At 36.7% G+C, this 24,657-nt stretch overlaps 3 protein-coding genes across 10 annotated transcripts in view; 1 reads left to right on the top strand and 2 right to left on the bottom strand.

Moving 5' to 3' along the window:
* ETFDH (electron transfer flavoprotein dehydrogenase) overlaps positions 1-15,403 on the bottom strand; it is a 34,519-nt gene extending 19,116 nt beyond the window's left edge. Inside the window, exons 1-7 of the mRNA XM_004450797.5 lie at positions 15,046-15,403; positions 7,610-7,747; positions 6,993-7,222; positions 5,529-5,610; positions 4,976-5,094; positions 2,929-3,006; positions 309-455 (exon numbers count right to left, since the gene is read on the bottom strand). Of these exons, the coding sequence (XP_004450854.1) occupies positions 309-455; positions 2,929-3,006; positions 4,976-5,094; positions 5,529-5,610; positions 6,993-7,222; positions 7,610-7,747; positions 15,046-15,079 (828 nt within the window). The 5' untranslated portion in view covers positions 15,080-15,403. The remainder of the gene's footprint in view (positions 1-308; positions 456-2,928; positions 3,007-4,975; positions 5,095-5,528; positions 5,611-6,992; positions 7,223-7,609; positions 7,748-15,045) is intronic.
* C1H4orf46 (chromosome 1 C4orf46 homolog) lies at positions 15,310-24,484 on the top strand. The gene is made up of 2 exons (XM_004450794.5): positions 15,310-15,951; positions 17,619-24,484. The coding sequence occupies exons 1-2, from the start codon at positions 15,766-15,768 to the stop codon at positions 17,772-17,774; spliced, it is 342 nt and encodes a 113-aa protein (XP_004450851.1). The 5' UTR covers positions 15,310-15,765; the 3' UTR covers positions 17,775-24,484.
* The window catches only part of RXFP1 (relaxin family peptide receptor 1), a 133,811-nt gene continuing 131,480 nt past the window's right edge, over positions 22,327-24,657 (bottom strand). For 4 of the 8 annotated variants that reach the window (XM_023586666.3, XM_023586669.3, XM_058277544.2 and 1 more), the window contains 2 exons: positions 24,265-24,483; positions 22,327-23,093 (listed from right to left, as the gene is read on the bottom strand). In XM_023586666.3, the coding sequence (XP_023442434.1) occupies positions 22,792-23,093; positions 24,265-24,483 (521 nt within the window). In that variant the 3' untranslated portion in view covers positions 22,327-22,791. Of the gene's footprint in view, positions 23,094-23,196; positions 24,484-24,657 lie in introns of all 8 variants that reach the window. The other 4 variants (XR_011648462.1, XR_011648464.1, XM_071214309.1 and 1 more) reach the window with 3 other exon arrangements.

The following is a 24,657-nucleotide window of genomic DNA, read 5'->3' on the forward strand; positions in this document are numbered from 1 at the left end:
TATGAGGGCAGATGGTATTACAATGTAAAAAAAAAAATCAATGTTACAAACATTTCAAATACAAAACTCACTTCAAGCAACATTTGATAAAACAATTCCAACATGTTGAAACAATTTAGATAATAATGGAATTTGATAAATATTTTCTAGCCCTTGAAAAACGTTTCAAGTAGTTTTAGTCACAATGAACATCTAAGTCAATGAAAATTTAACTGTAAAATTAAATCAGTATCAAAACTACATAATACAAATGAAATTAAGTTTACTCTTTTATCAAAATTAAAACCGCAAAAGCAAAACCAGGATACCTCCTTCAGTCCAATTCCATAAGTTTGGGGATCACAGTTGGCCCTCAAATCAAACTTCTTATAGAGTTGCTTAGCTAGATGTCCATGGCAACCCTCTGCAAAAATTGTAACTTTGGCATGCAGTTCCAATCCTCTTTCAAATGTTGTCTATAAAAGCAAAATATTTTTTAAAAAGTTAATTGTGACATTTGACAATTAACTAAATATTCATATTTAGGGCAGTTTTGAACTGAACTATGATTCAGGTATAGAAGAGACAGTACAAATATATAACAATTCAAATAAGAGTACTCATGAATGGAATTTAAATTTTATGTATCTTGTGCCTTTTGTTGTATTTATTACCCTTTTTCCTTCAAAAGCACTTGATTGAATACCTAAGTTTGTAAAAATTTAAAAAGCAAATAAAGCATGCTATAAATTTTTTCTACAAATGAATATAATTTCCCCAGTGTACTTGATTTTCCAGTGTTATCATTTGAAGCAAAGGACATTATTAACAGCTTTCTTGTGAATCACTCCAAAAATTTTTCATGAATAAAAACTATATAGGAAAGCAGATGTGGATCAAGCAACTGGGCTCTCATCTACCATACAGGAGGCTCCGGCTTTGATTGCCAGGATAAAATATTATAGCTGTTCTTTTTTTTCCCTTTAAGATTTATTTATTTATTCCCACTTCCCCTTGTTGTTTGTGCTCACTGTCTGTTCTCTGTGTCATTTGCTGTGTGCTCTCTGTGTCTGCTTGTCTTCTCTTTAGGAAGCACTGGGAACCAAACCTGGGACCTCCCATGTGGGAGAGAGACACTCAATCGCTTGAGCAACCTCAGTTCCCTGCTTTGTTATATCTCTCATTGTCTTTCCTCTTTGTGTCTCCTTGCTGAATCATCTTGTTGCATCAGCTCGCTGCACCTGCCTGTTGCACCAGCTCACTGTCTTGGTTATCTTCTCCAGGAGGCACTGGGAACCAAATACGAGACCTCCCATGTGGTAGGTGTGAGCTCAATCACTTGAGCTACATCCACTTCCTTATTATAGTTGTTCTTGAACCTGGCTGTGCATCAGAATTCCCTGGGGATTTGTTTTAAAAAAAAAAAAAAAAGCTTCTTGGGCCCTATTGCAGGACAGCTGAGCTGTAAGACCTCACATGATCTAAACCAGGAGAAAGTAGGAAAATATGCTGGAGGAGACACTAGGCTAGACTCTCAATTCTGTTCAAGACTGGTAGAGAAGAGGATAACTGTCAGTCAACAAATTCCAATTGAAGACCTAATATGTACCTGGCATTGTGTTAGGCAATGGAACAACCTTCCATGATCTCTGCCCTCATGAAGTTTATAATCTAGTTGGGAAATCAGAAAATAAAGATTAAAGGAACTGAAGTTATTAATGGAGCAAAAAGGGAGGGGGGAAGTAAAAACTTTCTGAACAGACATCTAAACAGACTAGCCAAAGAGTGTGCTATCTTTGATGGCTGCCCACTGGAAAACTGCCACTGCTTCCACTAATCAGCTGGGCTTTTAGAAAAAATAACTTATGTTTATTCCTAGTTTGGTTAATACCAGCTTTACTTGCTAATTTCATATTAGTAAATACTAGTAAACTGATAAAATATGATGACGTGATCTTTGTATAAGGCAAGACAACAAAGTTATCTATTTTAGATTGAGTGGTCATGGGAAGCCTCTCTGAAAGGGACATTTAAAGTGAAACACAAATAATGAAAGGAAGGGCATGGGATAAGACAGATATGGGGTGTCTTGGGTAGATCCCTGTGCTTTATTCTAAACGTGAAGGGGTGCCAATGAAAAGTTTTAAGGAGAGTAAGATTAGACAAGCTTCTTTATTGCAATATTAATTTATTATTTGTTCTTGTTATGGGAAAGCAAAGTAATTTTTCCTTCTTTTCAAGAACTCAAGAATATGAGATCCATATCCTAGAGCCTTTTCTTTTGCAAATTCAAACAGAAGCTGTGAAAACCTAAAAGACAACTCCCATCCAGGCCTTTTTTTTTTTAAGAAGGTAATAGGGATTGAACCTAGGACCTTGTACATGGGAAGCAGGCACTCAACCACTTGAGCTGCATCTACTCCCCCTATCCAGGTTTTTAATTTGAACAAGAGAAAAGCACTTTGCTTTACATCTACTAAATAATGTTAAAACCAGGTCAAGGGTGCTACAGTATTTGCTTGTTGATAGTAATGGAAATGAATCTTGTCCACAGAAATGAAAAGTGTGGAGGTAGAGATGCAGTTGATTGATAACCTTACTATGTGTGTTGCTTTTTGAATTCTCCTTTATACTGGCTGTAACATCTTCCTGATTCCCCCATTAATTAAATAATGAGCTAAATAAAATTTTCAGACTTTATATTTGTTTACTTTATATTTGTATAAGAGCCATGCAAGTACTCTTAAAAATATTATCACTACTTACCAAAATCATATTCATTTCCAAGCTGCTTCTTTATTTTTTATCACTGAGAGAAAATTTCCACATTATTATATTCTAACACCTGCTTAATAAATGTGCAGTTTGTAGTGAGACTAAATTATTGATTTCAAGTCGGTTCTTTCTTTTTTTCATTTGTCAGCTTCTGTCAAGCACATAAACAATTACCTTTGGTGCACCATCCTTTTGTATTCCCACATCATTAGTAGCGATCCCTTTCACACTACCATCTTCATGAAAAAGGACCTAAGAAAGATAAAAAACAATTAATTACCACCTCGGGATTCATAATAATACTGAAAGGACAGTGAACAGCTTTAGATTTTTAGAAAGTGAATATGTCTTGGGTTATAGAAAAACTAAATGTTCAGGCAGAAAAGAGACATCTTTTCAAGGTACTCCCTTCTTGAGTATAAAGGAACAGCCCAATGGAGACTAAAGTTATTTGTGGAGCAAGAAGGAAGGGGTAACAGGTAAAAAATATTATAATTCTAATAGCAATATTCTGTAATCTTGACTTGATTTGTTTCCTCTCTGGAGAAAAATGCTCTCTTAATAGGACAATATGTACTCTAGAATCATATGACAGACCATAAGAAAGAATTAGAATGGCGAGAGGGAACAAATATTAGCAGCAACATACAAGGAAAAAAATATAAAGGCTTTATTTGATACTCTGAAAATGATCAACAATATAATGTGTCTGTGAACTAGAACTGAAGTCTGGCTTAACTGGTGAGCAGATCATTAATATACTGATAATGATCTTTAAGGAACTGAGGAAAAGAAGAAAGGAATAAGAAACTACAAATGTGTGAGTCTGTTATATACTTCATAAATTAAATTCATGGATTCCACAAATCACCCATTTTTGATTTTGAGACAGATCCCAGTCAAGAACATCTAATAAGGAAGAAGAAAAGCAGTATCCCATACTTGGGTTCTCCCCAAAACCAAATGTATGGGATGGGAAAAACAGGAATTAGTAGCAGCAAGTAAAATATAGGGCTCTATGTGTTTTACATGACTTTTAAGGACTACTACAAAAATCTAAAACAATTAAAATTTTCCCTTGTGCCAAATAAGGAGAAACTCCAACTCCCTTTTCTTTCAGCATTTCCTTTAGAAAATTTATAAATATTGTCTCTGTCTTTTTGAGATATATAAAAATCTTTAAAAAAGCTTCTTGCCAGTTCTGCATTCTAGGAATGTCCTTCTTGGGGCCCTTCGAGCCATCACTTTGAAATGTGAACATCGAACTCAGTTTCCCTGCTTATAGAAAAGATGTGAGAAGTTTTATTTTTCCTTTGGCTAGAGATAATTAACATGTATGTAATAGATTGCATAAGCCTGTCTTTACAAAAGGGTAAGATTTCCCTGTCTTTGCAATTTCTTTAGTGAACTGCCTGTGATGCACACTGAAGTTGGACAGAAAGCATACTCAGTAATGAAACTGTTTCATTGTTTTCTACAATTTGTGGAGACAATTTTTCTAGCTTGGCAAGAGGTTTTATTTTTAATTATTTCTCCAGCAATAATGTGAATCAACGGCATGATGTGGTTGTCAAAATTATTACCTTGAGGGAATTAATGGAAGAACAGATTCTAGAAAGATGAACATAATAGTCCTGCTCTACTCAACTTTTGTTGGCACTAGGTTTAAAAGAGTTTATTCATTCTGGTTACCACTTTACAAAGGGGATAAAAATGGAATGTATTCAGGGTAGGAGTGTGCAATGAAGATACTGAAAGAACTTCAACTGTTCAATGCACTAGCTGAAAGGACTGAGAATATTTAGCTTGGGAAAGAAAAACCTACAGAGTGAATGAAGGGGGAAGGGAAGAAGGGGCAGGGCAAAATTATAATTAGAATGCTGTTCCTGGAAGAAGGCTTACATTTGTTCTGTGTAGGATAAAACAGTACATAATTTCCATACAATATAAGAAAGGGATTATCAACAGTCCAAACATCAGATAGAGAATTTTTCATCCCTTAAAGGTGGTCAGTCATAAGTTGGACAGTCACTTGATGGAGATAAATGGAATTCAAGAACTCTTTGGATTAAAACTTGAGGTTTCTTTTAATCTTGCAATTCTAGAATCCTATGGTTTTTCTGAAATATTTATTTCTTAACTTCTATAAAATTCTGAAGTTACATAAAAAAAGCTTACAGCCTATAAATGTTAAAAACAAAATAAAAAACACCATTCAAACCTCGGCAGCAGCATAACCCGGGTAGACTTCAACACCAAGGGCTTCAGCTTGTTCTCCCATCCAACTCACTAAATGTCCCAAGCGTACAATGTAATTGCCATGATTATTCATTGGAAGACCTACAAATACATGCTAATTTCGTAAATCTGACCTTCTATTGATAAAACATCTCAAAAACAAACTTATTTTAAAAATTCTAATCAATGTATATTTCTGTATAAATGCACATTATCTTATGGTCATGAGTTCAACTAATTTTTTTCCGATTTTTGTCTACAGTTCTAATTACTAAATTAAAAATAACATTACAGCACTAAATTAAAAATTCCTGGTTGGCTTACAAGGCTATATCTCAATTCTTCAGGACTGGAAGACAAAATAACTGGGTTCTAGTCCTGCTTTTCCCACCAGCTAGCTGTATAACTTTGGGTAAGTCTTTCAAATCTCTGGCCTCAGTTTTCTCATCTGTAAAAGGAGGGGATTTAACCAGATGAAATGTAGTTCCTTCCAGCTATTGAATTCTACAATTCTATTACTATTTATAATACCTTACCTGGAAGAATTGGTACCGGAATTCTATATTTCTCTGTTAAAATTCCAAATCTGTCTTCTGTTACAGGAGTGTTAAGTGGAGCCTAGAAACAAAAGAAACTAAGTCCTTTGCCAGTTTTCCAGTCCAGAAATGTCTGTCTTGGGGGCTTTTGAGCCATCTCTGTGAAATGTCAACAAGTAGGATGGCATGCCATTCCTTGTCTCTGTGGGGCTTCAAACTTAGGTGCTTGGCTCCAAGTAGTAACTGCTTATAAAAAATATGTGAGAAGTTTTATTTTTCCTTTGGACAAAGACAGCTAACATTTATGTAATGGGTTATATGCGTGTGATGTACTCTGGCAGCAGAATGCAGTATGGTTTAATGCTTACTCAACAACAAAACAGATTTCTTTCTTTTCTGCATTCATGGAGAGGATTTTTCCAGGTTGGCAGAATATTGTCTAATTATTTCAACAACACACACAAATACATACACACTCACAAACACACATAAATACATGCTATGAACTTTAAAAAAAGCAATGAAAAGAACTCCTTTCCCTCGCTATATTTCACTCATCTCATAGGAATTAAGCTTGTGACTATTTTAAAGATAGTGAACTGTTCTACTAAATGTATAAAAAACCCAAAGCAATAAAGGGCTTTGATACTGAAAAATTTTTTTCTTTCTGTCAGAACTGATATTATATCAATAGTTAAATGATATCCATTTCTGATATAATCTTGAAACAAGAAGCTTAATTATTTAAATTGAAGTATTTGTAGCTCAAAAGGCTTGAAATTTTAGAAAGAGATATACTTTTTTTGGAATTCAATTTACCATATGAAAATATATAGATATTTATATAATTTTTTACCTTTACAAAATATATTCACAGACACTGAACTAATCTTGAAGGTAGGAAAAGTATAAGATACTCAAATTTATAGAAGAAAAAATTGAGATACATAGAGGGTAAGATTTTAACAAAGATCATACAAATTAGCAATAAGCTAGTACCACATCATGGCAATGGTTTTTCTGCTAGATTATGAGAGGTTATATTAATTGATTTCCTTAGAAAATGAGATGGTCTTCTTTGGCTTTAGCTATTCCATTGTCCCCTCAAATTTCATATAAGACTTTTTTAAAGAAACAAAAATATAATAAGCATCTGTGGAACAAGTTAAAAAATACCCTCAAAGTAAAACATGCTATATTTCATTTGTTACAAATATTCAAAGGTCTTCTCAAGAAAATGCCTTCTCAAAAATCCAGTACATAAATATAACACATAAAAGATATCATATTACAATAAGTTAGTATCTTTATATCTGATGATTCAATCTTTTGTCCTTGTTAAGTTAAATACATACATCATTTTCCAAGAGGCAAAACTACATAAAAAGAATTTTCCATATTCCAGTAATTTGGAAATAGAGATATAACAAAGATTAGATTTTGCATAAAAATAATTTTTCATACCCCCTTTTCCTTCCAGTCTGGAAACAGTTCTTCAAAAGCACGAGGATCAAGGCAAGCACCAGAGAGGGTATGAGCTCCTATCTGAGCAGCTTTCTCTACCAGACACACACGGATGTCCTTTTCGTGTTTAGTAGCCAACTGCTTCAGATGAATAGCTGCGGAGAGCCCTGCAGGGCCTGCACCAACTATTACTACATCTGCTTCCTCTGCAAACCTCTCCATGTTCACTCCTGGGAGGAAAAAAATTGAAAAAAATATCAAGATTCTAGGATTAATATGATAAAATCACAAACATCCATTATGCAATAACATTATTTATAGAAATTCCTACACTACTTTGCATGATAAATATACTAAGTATATCACTGTATTACTTTGATGTTTTCTTAGGTTTGTTACACTACATATCTCATTTTAGCTTCTGTAAAGCAACTTTTGGATTTGAATTTATTATTATACATTTAGCAAATATTTGCTTATCTAAATGTTAAAATGTAACAGATTTGATAAAGCTGTAAAATAATATTAAATGCTTTTTAAAATAAAGCATTTTCCTCCACAAAATGATTACTAGTATCTAGAAAAGTTTCAACAATTTTACACAAATTCTTACTTACCTTCCCATCGCTTATCATTTTCCCGGGGATAAATGGTGTAGTGGGTAGTAATTTGAGGTACAACAGAAGTTGAAGACCATCTTGTAGCACACAGGGGTAGGTAATTCTTAATTTTTAAGGCATGAAAGCACTGATAGGCTGCACAAAGAAATTATAAACACTATTACTTTTTTCAATTAGTCTCCCTTGGTAGTAGACTGAAAAAACATTTTAAAAAAGAACACTAGAATTGGGAGTCAGATCTGGTTTGTTCTTTTGCTTTTATTTTTTTAAAACAAATTGTCTTTTTTACAAAAGATCACAAAAAATGTTACATTATAAAATATGAGTTTCCCATGTTCCCCACTCCCCACCCCCCCACTCCTCCCACATCAACAACCGCTTTAATCCTTGTGGCACATTCATTGCAATTGGTGAATACATTTTGGAGCACTGCTACACCACATGGATTATAGGTTACATTGGCAGGGAGAGGGAAGAAGAGATGTGATGTGGGGGCACTTTTGGGACTTGGGAGTTGTCCTAAATGGTGTTGCAGGGACAGATGCTGGACATTATATATCCTGCCATAACCCACTGATTGTACTGGGGGACAGTAAAAACTACAATGTAAACTATAATCTGGTTAGTTTTTTTTACTAGCACTATGACCTTAAGCAAATAATTTCTCTCTCTAGATTTCATATTCCTAATTGTAGGGAAAAAAGGGTCTGTAGATATCTCTAAGATACCTTCTTGACCCAAAAATTCTGTGAATCTAGGTGGTGGCTTATATTTGGAAACTTGTTCACTTATAACTGAGAGTATCAGCATGGCAGACAATGAATAGTTACACCAAACTATTCTTTTGCGTTCTACCCAAAAGAATTGAATGCAGGGTCCTTACACATCTTTGCACACCAATGCTCAGTATTATTTACAATTGCCATGAGGTGGAATCAATTAAAATGTTCATCAACAAATAATGGATAAAAATATGGTATATATGTGCAATGGAATATTATTTAGGCATAAGAAGCAATGACGTTCTGATACATGCTACAAGGATGAACTTGAAGACATCATTTTGAGTAAAAGAATTCAGACAAAAAAGGAAAAACAGGGAAATGGACTTGGCCCAGTGGTTGGGGCGTCCGTCTACCACATGGGAGGTCCGCGGTTCAAACCCCAGGCCTCCTTGACCCGTGTGGAGCTGGCCCACGCGCAGTGCTGATGCGCGCAAGGAGTGCCCTGCCACGCAGGGGTGTCCCCCGCGTAGGGGAGCCCCATGCACAAGGAGTGCGCCCCATAAGGAGAGCCGTCCAGCGCGAAAGAAAGTGCAGCCTGCCCAGGAATGGCGCTGCCCACACTTCCCATGCTGCTGACGACAACAGAAGCAGACAAAGAAACAAGAGCAGCAAATAGACACAGAGAACAGACAACTGGGGGAGGGGGGGAATTAAATAAATAAATCTTAAAAAAAAAAAAGGAAAAACATTGCATATTTCACTTAAATGATATAGTTAGAATATGCAAATTCATAAAGTCAGTAATTAGAATATAGGTATGGTATCTTGAGGCTTTTGTGGATCTCAGAAAAAATCCCTATTGTAGGCGGGATCTTTTGATTATATTGCTTCAGTATGGCATGACCCATGGTGGGTCTTTTTTTTTTTTAATTATTTTTTTAAAAAGATATTTATATTATATAAATGCTTCATAAAAATATGGGGGATTTCCATATGCCCTGCTCTCCACACCACTCACATTTACCCACATTATCAACATCCTTCATTAGTGTGGTGCATTCAATAGGTGAACATATTTTGGGGCACTGCCACTAAGCATGGATTATAGTTTACATTGTAGTTTACACTCTCTCCCACACAATTCTGTAGGTTATGGCAAGACATATAATGGCCTGTAGCTGTCATTGCAATGCCATTCAGGACAATTCCCAAGTCCTGACAATGCCCCCATATTACATCTGTTTTCTCTCTCCCTGACCTCAGGACCTCTAGTGACCACTGCCTCCACATCAATGATGTAGTTCTTCCATTGCTAGAATTACAATAAGTCTATATTAGAATACCAGTAAGTCCATTCTAGTCCATATATCATTCCCCAATCCAGAGGATTCTGGGATGGTGATGGCCCACTCCATCTCTAATTGAGAGGGGGCTTCAGTTCCTATGACTGATGGATGGGGACTCTCTTGCTTGCAGTTGCAGACTCTTTTGGTTCCTTGGTATGGTGGTTGTCCATCATCACCTCCTTGTCAGTTGTCCTGGTTGAGTCCAATGAAGAGTAAGTGTTGCAACTCTGTTGAGGCTCAGGGCCCAGCTGGCACATGGACAGCCCAAAGATACAAGTCTCATGGACATATACATATACCTACCAACTCCAGCACCAACTAAAGATTCAAATAGAAGGGACAGAAGAGCCATGTATAGGGAAACCACAACTGAGTCCAATTCTGTCACACTGTGGAGCACAAACCCCAAAGTAGGGCCCACTGGCAAGGCACCATGATAGGTTTTAATCCTCTTACAGGAGTTCTTTATGAATAGGATGAATACAGAGAGAGATACAGAGAGAAAGCTAAAGAGACAGAGAGAAACCCGTGGAAACTGAGAGAGGAAACCATGGCAATCAGGAAACTGATAGCAAGGACACCCAAAGGAGAAGGGAGACACTATGATGCCACATGTACCTTCCCATTTGACAGATGAGAGTCCAGGATCACTGGTTGCTGGTCTTAGCAGAAAGCATTATGTGATGCCTTGATTTGGACATTTTCATGACCTCAGAATTTAAGCTTTTAAGCTAATAAATCTCCACTGTAAAAGCCAACCCATTTCTATTATATTACTTTCGAGAGTTTTTAGCAAAGTAAAATAATAGGTTACCAGGAACTGGAGTGGGGGTGGAGAATGGGGAGTTAATCTTCATTTTGGTACAGTTTCTATTTGGGGTGATGAAAATTCTTGGTAATGGATGGTGGTAATGGTAGTTCTACATTGTAAATGTATTTACTATTGAATTTTATATTTTTAAGTTAGGCTAAAATGATTAATTTTAGGTTGTACTTATGTTACCAGGAAAGAACTATATAACACAGAACGTGAATCCTATGTAAACTATAGCTTATAGTTAATAATATAACTATAATATTAGCGCTTGATCAATTGTCACAAAGATACCACAATAATCCAAAATGTTAATAGGGAAAACTGCGTGTAGAAGGTGGTATAGTGAAATTTCGTAATTTCTGCATGATTCTTCTGTAAACCTACAACTGCTACAACAAAAATAAAATAAAAAAGAAAACAATGAATTACTGATATAGCTACAAGGGATGAATCTTGAAAATATTATGTTAAGTGAAAGAAGCCACTCATAAAAGACTACATATTGTATAAAATGTCTACAATAGAGAAATCTATAGATACAGAAAGTACATTAGTAGTTGTCTAGGGCTAACGGTATAGTGTGGGTGGCAGGGGTGGTTGAAGCCTACCTGCTAATACATAACGAGGTTTCTTTTTGGGCTGATGAAAAAGTTGGATGCCAAACTCTGTGACTATACTAAAAATAATTGAATTGTACATTTTAAATGGGTGGAATGTATGGTTATCTGAATTATTTCTCATAAAATATGTTATAAAACAAGAACATTTACAGGAATACACATGAAAATATTATGGTGACACGAGGGTATATCATTTTTTTTTAGTATCTTGTATTACAAAAAGTTATTCTAAGTATGATACAAATCTCAAAAAATCACAAAATTTTACTAAAAATTTAAAACATTTACATGACCAGAAAAATGGTAGAAATAGAAATGTCTATTTTAGTTGTTGCTATTCCCCAGTAGACAGTGTGCTAAAGTCTTTTTCCTTGTTGCATGCTAAGTCCAAGAGTAGGCAAAAGTATTTAGATTTTTTTTAATACTCTCCTTTGCTAGGGAACTCATTCATGATTGGCACATGGTACTGTAAAATAGACTAATGCTTTTTCAGAGCCATCCTTTTTGAAAGGACATGCTAGAGTTAAAAATCAGAATTAAAAGGGCAACAAGGAAAGTCCATAGTTAAGTACACAGGCTTTGGAGTGTGTCTACTTTGAGTTCGTATTCATTAAGAGCAATGAAATTTTAGCAAGGTATTTAACACTCACCACTCCATCAATTTCAAATTTTATGGTCAACCTTTGTCACAGACATTATGATGAAAAATCTGGTGTAATGTCTTACACAATGCAAGTCACTAGTAAATATTTGTGCCCTGGATAGGTACCTTCCTAGTTACAATTTCAGCTTTCAAATAGGAACCAGTAAATCTCTGGCTTAATTTCCTAAAATTAATTCCTGAGGTATAAATGAATAATAACAATGTATCTTTTCCTAAATTTTAATCTGTCCCTTGTAATGAAGCATCTACATGCAAATGAACAAGCTTCTAAACACTGCTGTAACAAATAAATAGCAGAAATCAAGAAAGAGATAAAGTGCAGTCAATTCTTGTTATTAGCAGGAATACTCAATTTGCTAATACTAAACCACTGCCCTAGAGGAAACAGAGTTAGGTCCCTGGTAGCCTCTCGTCACATTTCATCAACCCATCAATATGTAACATTATTTTATGTGTGCTTCTGCTTAAGGACACCTTATTATCTTTTGCTTCCTCCTTAAATCTGCATTCAGTCATTTCCTAGGAAGGTCTTTGTTTCCCTTGCCTTTTACAGATTGCCCCATTTGAATCCATCTAGAAACAGTATCATTGCCTCCAGAACATTTTGGAACAACAGTTAAAGGCAGCCTATGAATATAAATTTAAGCAAGTTTAACTATAAATTGCATTGGGGGCAGTTAACTGGAGCTCATTAAATCAACACCTTTGTTGATTTATTAACATTGAACTCATGGCTAATAGCACTATAATTTAAGCCTGAATGAACATTACATAACACATGTATTTTTTTCCATAAGGCACATCACAGTCTTTAACACAGAACACTAGACAGCATTTCAACACTACATTTGGGGGCACAAAAAAATGGAAGAGCACTAAATATATTGTGAAAAAAACAGTTGTTTCTGGTATCAGCACTGAAACAGGTGGAATGTCGCCCTATTCAACCTCGGCTGGGAGCATGTGCACTGGGTCACTCCAATTTTTTGCTGCTTTGTCATGTCTAGCATTGACCTTTAGTGAATATTGATTTTGAGGCTACAAATAAATTTTCGCAAACAGGCAAATTTGTAAGCATGGAATCTATAAATAACGAGTATCAGCTGTATGTAATTTATATGTTCACAGGCATAATGAACAGTTAACAATTTTCTACTTTAATATCACATCTTAGCCTTGATGACCTTATAGTTATGCAGAGCAGCCACAATCCCTATTTAGAGGAGATAAACAGAAATCTTTAGCGAAATAAGGTATTTATGTTCCAACATTACTCAGTAAAGCTCTAAGACTACAATTCATTTTGAAAATATCTCTGAAGTCATGAAACCTGAGGCTCTGGTGAAATCAAGATATTTTCTTTCCTTTTTCTGATTAAACAGAGAGACGACATGTTTCAACAAAGTCAGACTGGCATAGGTTATTATTTTTATTCTTCAGTAACCAACTGCATAATTTATACTTTTTCATGTTCTTCCTTTTCCAGCAAAATGTTCCCCACACACCCCCAAGTTAAAATCTGCCATCAGACAATCAGTAATTAAAGATTCTGATGAATGCAGGAGGGGAAGAGATTTGGAGTGGGGATCCCTAGTCTTTCAAACACTAAAAATCTGTTTTTGATAATCAATCTGGAAAAAAAAAGGGGGGCAGAGAAACAAATTTTCTCTACTTGAACAAGTATCCTAAAAAAAGCTCTTATAAGGAACAATTTTCTAAGTATTGGATAACCCTTAACTACCCCAAATCTTGAGAAAAAAGATATATTAAGATATTATAGGTGAACTCAGTCCCAGTTTTCAACGATAGTATTATCATTTCAAAGAATAATTATTACATGAGGCATTGTAGTTTAGTGTATAGAAGTACTATTACTTCTGAAAACTAATGATTGGGAATCTGGCAAATTGGAATTTTGTGCTTGTACTGCTACAGATTTTCCTGAGAATATATGGAATAGGATAGCATGATTTCTACTAGGGGGTAAAAAATAAAGAAATAAACTCATTACCCTTACCCCTTTTTATCAGAACAAATCTGATATTTCACTTCAGAGGTTTGAACACTTTGACTCCTTGGCTGAATTCTGGGAGAGAAGGGACATCAGAATCCATTGTATTCATAATATCCTATCAATATCACATTAATAGAATGTTAATATCCACCTCTTGATGGCCAGGAGTGCCAAAAACAGGCCATGGAAATGGCAGTAAATTAATATCCAAGGAAAATGGAAATGGTAATTTGGGTGGAATTTGATTAGTATTCTGCCCAAGATTAAGTTCAATTAAATTATGCTGCAGATGAGATAGCATCTGACTGGTGTGTTGTTCCAAAAGCATAATTGTACATTAGATGGAGAAATAGATGCACGCATGGGGAACAGGAACTGTAAACAAAGTTCTATTTAACATATGGGTGCTAAATTTGATAAAATTCTACCTTCATGAAATTTACATAAGAACATCCTTGAATTTGCAATATGCATACTTTAAAAAATATTCTATAACCAAAAGTTAACTTCAATAAAGATGTATAAAAAATATGAAGGCAGTTGTAGCACCAGTCAAGGTTCTTTAATGAACTTTTCTAAGTTTGAATTTTTGAACATATTAAAAAATTAAAACAAACAGTAAGTCCAAATGCACCATTCCATTTTTGTTTTTAAGACAAAGGAAGGTAATGAGGTATTTTTCACGTGTCATCGTGACAGTTGGATGAGCCTATAAACCCCTAGAGTTAATTTTAGGCAATGCAGAAGAAACTTCTGGCTCCAGATATACTCTGATGACCTCGGCAACATATGAATGCTAATTCTGATGTGCCATATCAGACTTTGAATTCTTAAGACTACACTTAGAATTGCTGTAAAGATGAAGACAGGTTACGAGCGAGGGGAAAAAACAGTGCATATATGTCCATTTCCAAGAAAGCAAAAGATAACATCTGAAATTTGGGATAAGGATTAGTACGAGAATTTAGGCAGACTGAATTCAAGAGTGCACAGGGGGCTGAGTTAAGCTTCTTCTGCTCATGACCTTTGCCCTAGATGTCAATTCTTCCAATTGGGGCGAGCTCAGGCGAAGGAATCTAGGATCCACCAACAACAAGCACTGACAGCGTGACCTTCGTCCTAATTTAATCTGAGACTAGGAGGAGGCTGGAGGGGAGAGGTGACTGCAGCGCCCAGGTGTTGCACTATTCCCTTCGCCATAACTCCTCCACCTTCCTCCCCTTATCCCAGCCGGAGTACCCGCTCACCCCCGCAGGACAGCTTAGCGAGCGGCACCAACATGTTCAATAGTTATCAGTCGGACACAGCGGCAGGTCGCTCGCCGCGGGCGGTGGACTTCTAGGCCGCGAGGGGCGCCATCACTTTCAAGAAACACCAAGCCCTCTTCTGAAGTTGGCCTCTGGGCCCGTCCGACCCGCCTCGCTTATCGGGGTTCCCGCCTCTCTCTCACTCTGCGCCGGCGCCAAGCGTTGACCCGATGGCCAGCAGAGGCTTCTGGGTCTTGTAGGAACGAGGAAAAGGAAACGAACCCCATATCCCAACGCAGCCTGGGGTTTCGGCTTCTGCAATGGCTCTATGCTTCCGGCTCACCCATCTAGTGAGGCCCCTGGGGGCGGGGCCCGCTAATTCCATAGGGCCCCGCCCGAGCAATATAAGGCCCAGGAGGCGTAGCGACGCGGTAGGCATCCTGGGAGTTGTGTCCACTGCTGTAGCTCCTGACGGGAGACTTGCGCAAGAGCCGGGGGCAGACCGAGGCGAATCGGCTGACATCTGATTGGCTGTCCCGAAAAGAGAACCCTCTTCTTCTTCCGGGGCTGCGACCCACGAGAGGAGGAGGCGGGGTTTCAGGCGGGAGGAGGCGGGGCTTCTGGGCTTTGGGCGCGAGCGGATGAAAGACAGTTGGTGTCGGTTCGGCTGTACTGGCCTGAGTCCGCCGTCCCAGCCGTACTCGGTCCCCGACTTCGCCCATGGCCGAGTCCGGGGAGGTGCGAGCCTCTTCGCCACCCCCACCGCCTCTCTCCTCTCCTTCGTCTTCAGACGCCTCTTCAGCATCCTCCCCCGGCTCGCCGGTGAGTTTGGGTTGGCCAGTTCCGAGCAGGAGCAGCGGCAGAACCGTCGACCCGCTGGAGGAAGTGGAGCTGCAGATAGGAGATGTGAGTGTCTCGCACAGATCCCGGTCCGCGTGCGCCCTCGACGCTTCTCGGGAGACTGAACTGCGGCCCGGCCGGGGGGGAGGGGGATCTGCGCCCCTGGCGCGTCTCCTGGAGCGTGTGGGCAGGCGGTGGGCGCCCGCGGTCAGACTCCCGCCGCACCCTTGAGGTTTCGCTTTAGATAAGTGCTGGGGAGTCGAGGAGTTAGCCTTCCTCGCGCCCCTCCGGTCCTCGCTAGTTTCTTTATGCCTCGCGGTCTGGTTTCAATCATCCGCTGTAACAAAACCACGTAGCTCAGCGGCAGCGCCTTGTGCTGCCACTGCCTGCCCTCTCCTCCCGCATCGGAGAGCAGTTTTCATTGTGTTGGTTTTGAAGATCTGGCTGATGGCTCTCCTGGGCTTTGGTCCTGCTCTTCTGGCTGGCCATCCGCCCGCAGCCCGCTGGCAGTGCTTTTGTTTGCCTCAGGCCTGCTTTGCGCTCCACTCGGCTTGGAGGGTTAGGCGCGAAACCTTTGTCTCGATCGGTTTCTTTAACGGATTCGTGCAGCACTCCTGTGATTGCTGGGATGCATACCTACTTTCTGCGGGGTGGCTTATGTGGATTCTCGAGTTCCCGGAGACTAGCTCCATCCTCCCCCCACGCCAGCACGCAGAGGTCAGGTGTTGACGGACTCGGAGTGCGTCCCGTGGAGTGAGGGTTACTGCCTCCACCAGGGGTTCTTAGCCTTTTTTGTTTCACAGACCCCTTTGCCAGTCAGGTGAAAATGACGGACCCTTTACTAAGTCCATACTATACCGTGTATTATATATCCCACCCGCACCAATACGTCCCCGCAAGAATCTTTTTTAAAAAAATTTCCATTCAAGTTAACGCACCGCTTCTTAAGACCCCTGCGTTGGTCTAGGGCCTGGAGGTTCCCTTCCCGAGAGAGTTTTCTAATTTAGAACGATTATTCACGCTCCTGTGCAGTTTGGAACTGGGAAATGAACTATCTCATTGCTCAAGAATTTTTTTTCTTTTTTTTAAGATGACCAAGAAGTGCTGATCCAGTTTTTATCCTTGCTGGAACAAGACTGGGTACAAGTAAATTTGTAGAATGAAGTGTTATCTAGGAACAGTGTTATTTTATGTCACAGGTGAAGGAAATATTTGATTAAGAAGTTTTCCAGGAAGAGTTGGATATTTTCTGCATTTGAGCATGTGTTACGATTTTGTTATTTGTCAGAGCTGAGTGTCTTTTCCTGGTCTATACGTACTCATGCTCTAAAATGTTCACAGGTAAGAATAGTGGGACAGTGAGTGCCTTTTTTTAATCCAGATATTAGTAAGGATTGTTCCTGTTGAAGTCAGTCAGTTACTTCTAGTACTTAATGTCAGAGTTTCAAGGCATCCTGGTGAGATTCATTTGTATTTTCAATTAAAAAAAAAAAACGAAAACAGACTTGTCATGTCTCATACATAATGGGTCTTTTTCTAGCAAACATATTTCTTCAAAACTTCTTGTGTGCCCTGAAAGAGTCTGTGTTTTACTTAGAGAATTTTTACTTTTGAAGAAAATATCTTGGGTGTGGGATTCAAGATTTTAAGCTATGTTTAGACTATTTATAAAATGAGATGAGAATTTTAAAAATAAACTTGCACTTGTTTTTTTCCCCCCCTTTTCACTTCAGGCAGCCTTTTCACTAATCAAACTTCTTGAAGCTACATCTGCAGTTTCAGCTCAAGTGGAAGAGCTTGCCTTCAAATGTACAGAAAATGCACGTTTCCTTAAAACATGGCGGGACCTCCTGAAAGAAGGCTATGATTCTTTGAAACCTGACAACTGATTTGGCATGATTAGTCATAGAAATAATGACTTTTCTATTATTCACTTCCCCTCATGTATATTTGCACATGTAACACATGTATAGGATAATCTCTTTCTAGTTGTTCTGTGTATGCAGAATGAAATTTTTCTTGTTTTGGCTTTTATGAAAGCAGTATCCTGATGTTATTTTTGATAATAACAAATTTTTGGTACGGAAGTTAATTTCATCAGATAATTAATAATGCTCCAGTGCTGCAAGTATTAACCTAGGTTGACCATTATTCAATTTACATAAAGATTTCAAGCATGTCAGAGTTTGAGGGATGCTGTAGTTTAGTCACATTTTATGAACCAAAGTATGTAACTTTGACCAAGCCTGCCAGTGGGTGACCCAGCTGCATTAGGCTAAGTTCTGTAGAGCTAATGACTGGGTTTTAATTACCTCTGTCTCTCCAGCACCTGGAATAATTTGTTGACTAACAACACAATGAATAGGAGCTGGCAAATATGATTAAAGCTATGTTGTCCTGTTTTTAGCATGAAGACTCTTTCTCTACTTTTAAAGAAAAGTCCTTTTTTATGGGAATTTGAACTTTGACGATTGCTTTTTAAAATATATATTTTGCCCTTTTATGATGCTTTTTTTAAAAAGCCTTTACTTCAGAAAACGAAAACCTGTCTGGAAAGAATGCATATAGTTCTCTTTCTATGGTTACCTGCTTTTATAGTTAATGTTTCCTGTATTTGATATATATTTTATTGCTGTCCTAAAAGTGCCTTGTCTGAGTTAGGGTTCTGAGTTGTTGCGTTTGGAACTTTGAAAATTGTTTATGTAACAGTTATAATAAGTTTTTGTTTCTAATGCACCAAATTTAAATAGTGTGATTGTTTTCATGTTCACTACAGTGTTGTTTTTTTTTTAATTCTCCCTTATATATTGCTTTTTTTTTTTATAGTTTGTGTCATATGTATCAATGATTAAGCCAAATAATTCTCTATTACAACTCTAACATTTTGATGTGGCACCTTAATTCTTTGTATTTATGGAGCTTTTTACAGATAATATTCTAAAGTCCCATAATGGGGCTATGAAAGGGGACAAATGTATATAGGCAAAGAAAAGTTTTATTTCGCGTATTAGGTCATAGTTCTTAACTATGAGTTTAAGTTAAAGATTACACATATTTGTGATTTCTATACCAAAGATGATTTTGATATTAGAAAAATATTTTTCTTAAATATCTTGAAAATAGTTTTTAAAATGTGCAGAACTTTTTGAAAATATTTCCATTTTTTATTCATTTTTTTAAACTTTCAAATATTTCAAACATACTGGGAAAAGTATTTTAAAGAACATGTATTCTTATTGTGCAGATGTAATCAATAAATGTTAGCATTGGCCATATTTTCTTCGTATCCATTTTTTTTTTTTAAAGATTTATTTTTATTTATCCCCTCCCCCCTGCAGTTGTTTTGCACTTGCTATCTGCTCTGTCTGCTTGTCTTCTCTTTTTTTTATTTTTAAGATTTACTTTTTTTCTCCCCGCCCTTGCCCCCCATTCCCTCCGTTGTCTGCTCTCTCTGTCCATTCGCTATGTTCTGTGTCTGCTTGTATTCTCATTAGGTGGCTCCAGGAGCCGATCCTGGAGAGAGGCGATAACTCTCTTGCGACACCTCAACTCCCTGTTGTGCTACATCTTATTTTCTCTCCCCTGTGTCTCTTACTTTGTCATCTTGCACCAGCTCTCAATGTCAGTTGGCACTCCTATGCGGCGTGGCTTTCCCATGTTGGGTGGCATTGCCATGCAGGGCGGTACACCTGTGTGGGGCAGCATTCCCGCGTGGTTTGGCACTCCACGAGGGCCAGCTTGCCCTCACCAGGAGGCCCTGGGCATCGAACTCTGGACCTCCTATGTGGTAGACAGAAGCCCAATTGATTGAACCACATCTGTTTCACTGCTTGTCTTCTCTTTAGAAGGCACGGAGAACCAAACCTGCAGCCTAGGAAACTAAAACAAATACTAAGTGGGAATTTCAGATGTATGTCTTGTAAATTCACTACATTTCTAAGTAGACCCTTAAACATAGGTTAGGATCATGATTGTTGTAGTATTACATTTTACCTGTTTTATCTTCATGACTATTTTATTCTTTATATATATGTATACATGTATTTAAAACTTTATTTCAGCTTAAAAAAATAACAGACAAAAGGCAGCTCAAAAACCATGGAAGGATCACCTTAAAAAAATCCTGTCCAGATATATTTACCCTATCCAATTCCCCCAAAACATGCAACTGTTTTCCTCAGTGTTCCGAAAGGAGAACAAATGAGCACAAACTCATCAAATGACCTGATCAAAGTCTCCTTATTAATGAAAAAAAGGAAAAAAAAACGCTTGATCATATTTACATTCTCAGAAAACTAAAGTCCCATGTTCTTCGTTTTTGATCTTTAGCATTGATAAATGCTCCTTTGCCTTTGCTACAACAATATGATATTACAATTAACTATCGTCTATAAATTACATTAGTTGTATTTTCCGAGGTATCACCATATTCTTAACACCTTGTAATAGAGGAACATTCTTATTAAACATTCTTAATAATATTTATATTACTAAACAATTCTCATCTACCTCCAACAGTCCCCAGATTATCTTCTTGCTGTCTTTCAATTAACATTAACCTCTCCAGATTACTCCTTTCAGCCACAATCACATTTATAAATCAGCAGTGTTATAGTCATTACATTGTTTTACCAAAAACTCTACTATCCATTTCTACATATTTGCTATCAATCTTATTAAACATTCAGCATCAGTTTCCTCTTCTCAACCCATATTCTGTCTCCTACTAACCTATACTCCATAGTTTAACTCCATCAGTTTACTCATTGTATTCAGTTCATATTAGTGAGACCATACAATAGTCATCCTTTTGTGTCTGGCTTCTTTCAATATCCTCAAACCTCAAAGTTTATCCATGTTGTCACATGCATCCCAAGTTCATTTCTTCTTACAGCTGAGTAATATTCCATTATACATATATACCACATTTTGTTTATCCATTCATTGGTTGATGGGCCCTTAAGTTGTTTCCATCTTTCAGCAATTGTGAGTAATGTCACTATGAACATCAGTGTGAAAATATCTGTTCTCACCCTTGCTTTCAGTTCTGAATATATTCCTAGTTGGATTGCTGGATCATATGGCAGTTCTATATTTAGCTTCCTGAGGAACTGCCAAACTCTCTTCCACAGAGATTGCACTATTTTATATTCCCACCAATAGTGAAGGAGTATTCCTATTTCTCCACATCCTCTCCAGCACTTGTAGTTTTCTGTATTTTTTTTCTTCTTTATATAACATGGAAATCAAATCTTTATTGGATATGTGGTTTCTGAAAATTTTCTCCCACTGAGTTGGCTGCCTTTCACCTTAACAAAGTCATTTGAAGTACAAAGGTGTTTAACTTTGAGGAGGTCCCATTTATCTATTTGGAACATACAGTAGTTCTATGTTTAACTTTTTTGTGGAAATGCCAGACTTTTCCAAACCAGCTGCACCCTTTTACATTACCACAAACAGTGTAGAAGGGTCCCAGTTTCTTTATATTATAGCCAACAGCTGTTATCTGTCTTTTTTATTACAGTCATCCTAGTGTGTATGAAGTTGTGTCTCATTGTGGTTTTGATTTGCATTTTCCTGATGGCTAATAATGTTAAATATCTTTTCTGGTGCTTATTGGCCATTTCTCTAATTTCTTTGAAAAATGTCTAGTCAGATCTTTTTCTCATTTTTTAGTTGGGTTATTGTCTTTTTATTCTTAGATATAAGAATTCTTTGTATACTTTAGAATCAAATCCCTTATCAGGTATGATTTGCAAAGCTTTACTCCCATTCTGGTAGTTGTCTTTTTACTTTCTTGATTATGTTCTTTGGAGCCCACATTTTAAAAAGTTTTAATGATACCCATTTGTGTATTTTTTTCTTTTTGATACTTGTGTTTTCAGTGTCTTAGCTAAGAATCCAGATACATATACACATAAGCGTTTTATGATTTTAGCACTTATGTTTAAGTCATTGATCTACTTTGAGTTAATTTTTGTATATGGTGTGGGGTAAAGATCTGAATCCATTCTTTTGCATGTAAATATCCTAATATCCCAACATATATTGAAAAGGCTGTTCTTTTGCTATTTAATTGTCTTGATACCCTTTTCAAAAATCAATTATCTGCAAATTGAGAGTTTATTTCTGGACTCTCAATTCTATTCCATTGATCTATCTATCCTAGTTTTTCTGATGCATTCCTTTGCAATACTTGTATTCTACTATTCTGATCTCATATGGTGGTGCTGATTTAAAGTAGAATGACAATTGGGCAGGAAGTGACAGAAATGCTGTTTAGAGTTTCTATAAAGAATCTTTTTTTTAATAGTAATCTGTTGTATTGGCTCTCAAGTGTATGGAGATTTGAAGAAATGAGATGACTTCTTAAAACAATTCCTGTGTTTTGTGAACAATCAGACATTTCCTCTGATGCCATTAAATCAAGTATTCTATACGTACATTTTAAAAAACCTTTATTTAAAACTATCCATTATTCTTACATTTGCTGATATGCATGGCACACAAATCTTAATACTAGGAGCTGCAGATGGGATTTGTGTATTGTTTTAATTAAACACAATTTTACATTGCAAATTGAAAAGATTCTTTACTGTCTACTTCCAGGAATTGACTGCAATGCCATGCACGTAGTGGGTACTCAAAAATAAATGCATGTTAAAAGAATGAATGAATCTCTCAAAAGTAGATTTCTTGTAATTTCCTATGCAAAACATGTACTGGTATATACACATTATCAGTATATTTCCCTTTTTATGGGCATCAGTCACTTTTAATTTTCCCTAATATCAATCTTGTAAGCAAACTGATCTTAGCTACATTATAAATTATTTATTTCATGCCAGTGAGTCCATTTTGAAGCACCCCACAGTTTTTCTTGTGAAGAGCTGACTTTCAAGTCAGTTACGGGTAGGAATTGAGTCTAGCTGATGGAGAAATTAGTGACATTTCACAGGGGTCTGTGGAAAGAGCCGGCTTCATTATCTTAGGAGGCATCTCTTGCAGTGGCCACATTTCCACCCAGATGAAAGATGGAGCATATGTTTTCTGACTACCTTTGCTGTCAATAGACCTTCTTTGTCTATAGTTATACCAAACCTGATGGACCATTTCTTTGAACGGTCTCGTGGTCAGAGTGTAGAGAATTGGGTTCAAAGCACTGTTGATAGGCAGAATAAAAATCACTACCCAAGAGCTTATGGTACCTGAAAAAAAAATGAAATAGTTTTAGCATTGATATATGTCCTAGATTACAAGGCGTAAAAATTCCTTTCCTTGTTTTTTTAATCCACTCCCTTTTTGTCTTACTTGCAAAGTCTTGCAAAGTGTTTTCAAGATGTCTTTCTGGAGTACCAGTGTTTGAGAGTAGTGCTGGTATGGCAAAAGAACAGGGTTCTTTGCTAAGTAGCTTTACTTGAATCCATCAGCAAATGTACTCCATTAGGAAGAAATGTTTTCCACAAAGTGATTACATATTGTTGTGACATGATTCCATTTTTGGAAAGACAATATTGTTTAGTATGTAAATCATAAGTTTTTTTCAAACAGTTTCATTACTAGATAATACATATAGTATTTCTCAGACTTGTCTTTAATAGATTTCTTTTCTGCTATTTATTTTATTTTAAAAATAGGTATGCATATTTAGGCTTTTGTCCAGATATTTCAGTAAAACACCTTTGACCAACAGCTTAAAAATCATTTTACTATGCATGCAACTACCAAACACAGATTTTTATTAGAATTTATTTTGTGCAATCTGACCTATTATTGTTACCCATAAAATGTAAAAAATACTATAACCACCAAATAAGGAATAAAAACTTAAAATTATGTGTTTATAAATTTTAAAATTGTGACTATATATTATATTATATATAAAGTTATTTGGTTATCTACACATTATTTTTCAATACCAAGAGTGCTTTCTTCATAAACTCTCACATCCTGGGGTAATGCTCTCTAAATTGGTAATCACTTAGTGTCTATAGACGCAAAAAATATACAAATATATCTCCTACCAAAATTAATTACTTATATTCTGAAACAAAATGAATAATTATTTGATAATTGTTTAGAACTGTTTTCCTTCCTGGTCATCCTTACCATGGAGAAATCAGAGTTTCAACAATTTTTGTGTAATTTATTTTGGTCATTGTTCCTTTGTTCCAATAGTAACTGTGTTATTAGAAATTTATGGAAAGAACTGAACAGTTTGTTCCCAATAAACTTTTTATTCATGAACAGAGCCTGAAGAACAAATATATAAATCTGACTAATAATTTTTGATATGAATTAGTGCTCAGTATCTTATTTCCTAGAGGAATACCACAAAACAGATTTATTACTTCTTTACAGAGAGAAAACAGATTGTACCTGGTATTTCTACCTGAAGCAGTGAAAGAAATTTCAGTGCAAAAATGGGTATCCAGCATAATGCATCAGTAAATACAATAAAGAAAAAACGTTTGGCAAGGATCATCTCTTTTTTAACTTTTTTCTGTATTTCAGTTGCTGTAATGGTGCTTTGATGAATACTGTAAAACATGCTTCCATAGGAAAAAACTATAATGATAAATGCTGCCAAGTTAATACCTATTTAGAAGACAAGGAATATTATTAATGTACATGAACATTCCCTCCAACAACAAGAAAAGTACATGTTCTTTGGTGTTCTTCTTAAAGAGAAGATAGACCCTAACATGCGTTTTTGTTCTTCAGAACGAAATGGTACACAGAACTCATGAAATTTCCTTGAGTTGAATTATT

This window comes from Dasypus novemcinctus, chromosome 1 (assembly GCF_030445035.2).
Source record: "Dasypus novemcinctus isolate mDasNov1 chromosome 1, mDasNov1.1.hap2, whole genome shotgun sequence".
Lineage (NCBI taxonomy): Eukaryota > Metazoa > Chordata > Mammalia > Cingulata > Dasypodidae > Dasypus > Dasypus novemcinctus.

Excerpts from the sequence above, each read along its gene's own strand:
- C1H4orf46 (XM_004450794.5), top strand. The coding sequence starts at position 15,766 with ATGGCCGAGTCCGGGGAGGTGCGAGCCTCTTCGCCACCCCCACCGCCT. Across the intron at positions 15,952-17,618 it reads TGGAGCTGCAGATAGGAGAT|GCAGCCTTTTCACTAATCAA; the intron begins GTGAGTGTCTCG and ends TTTTCACTTCAG.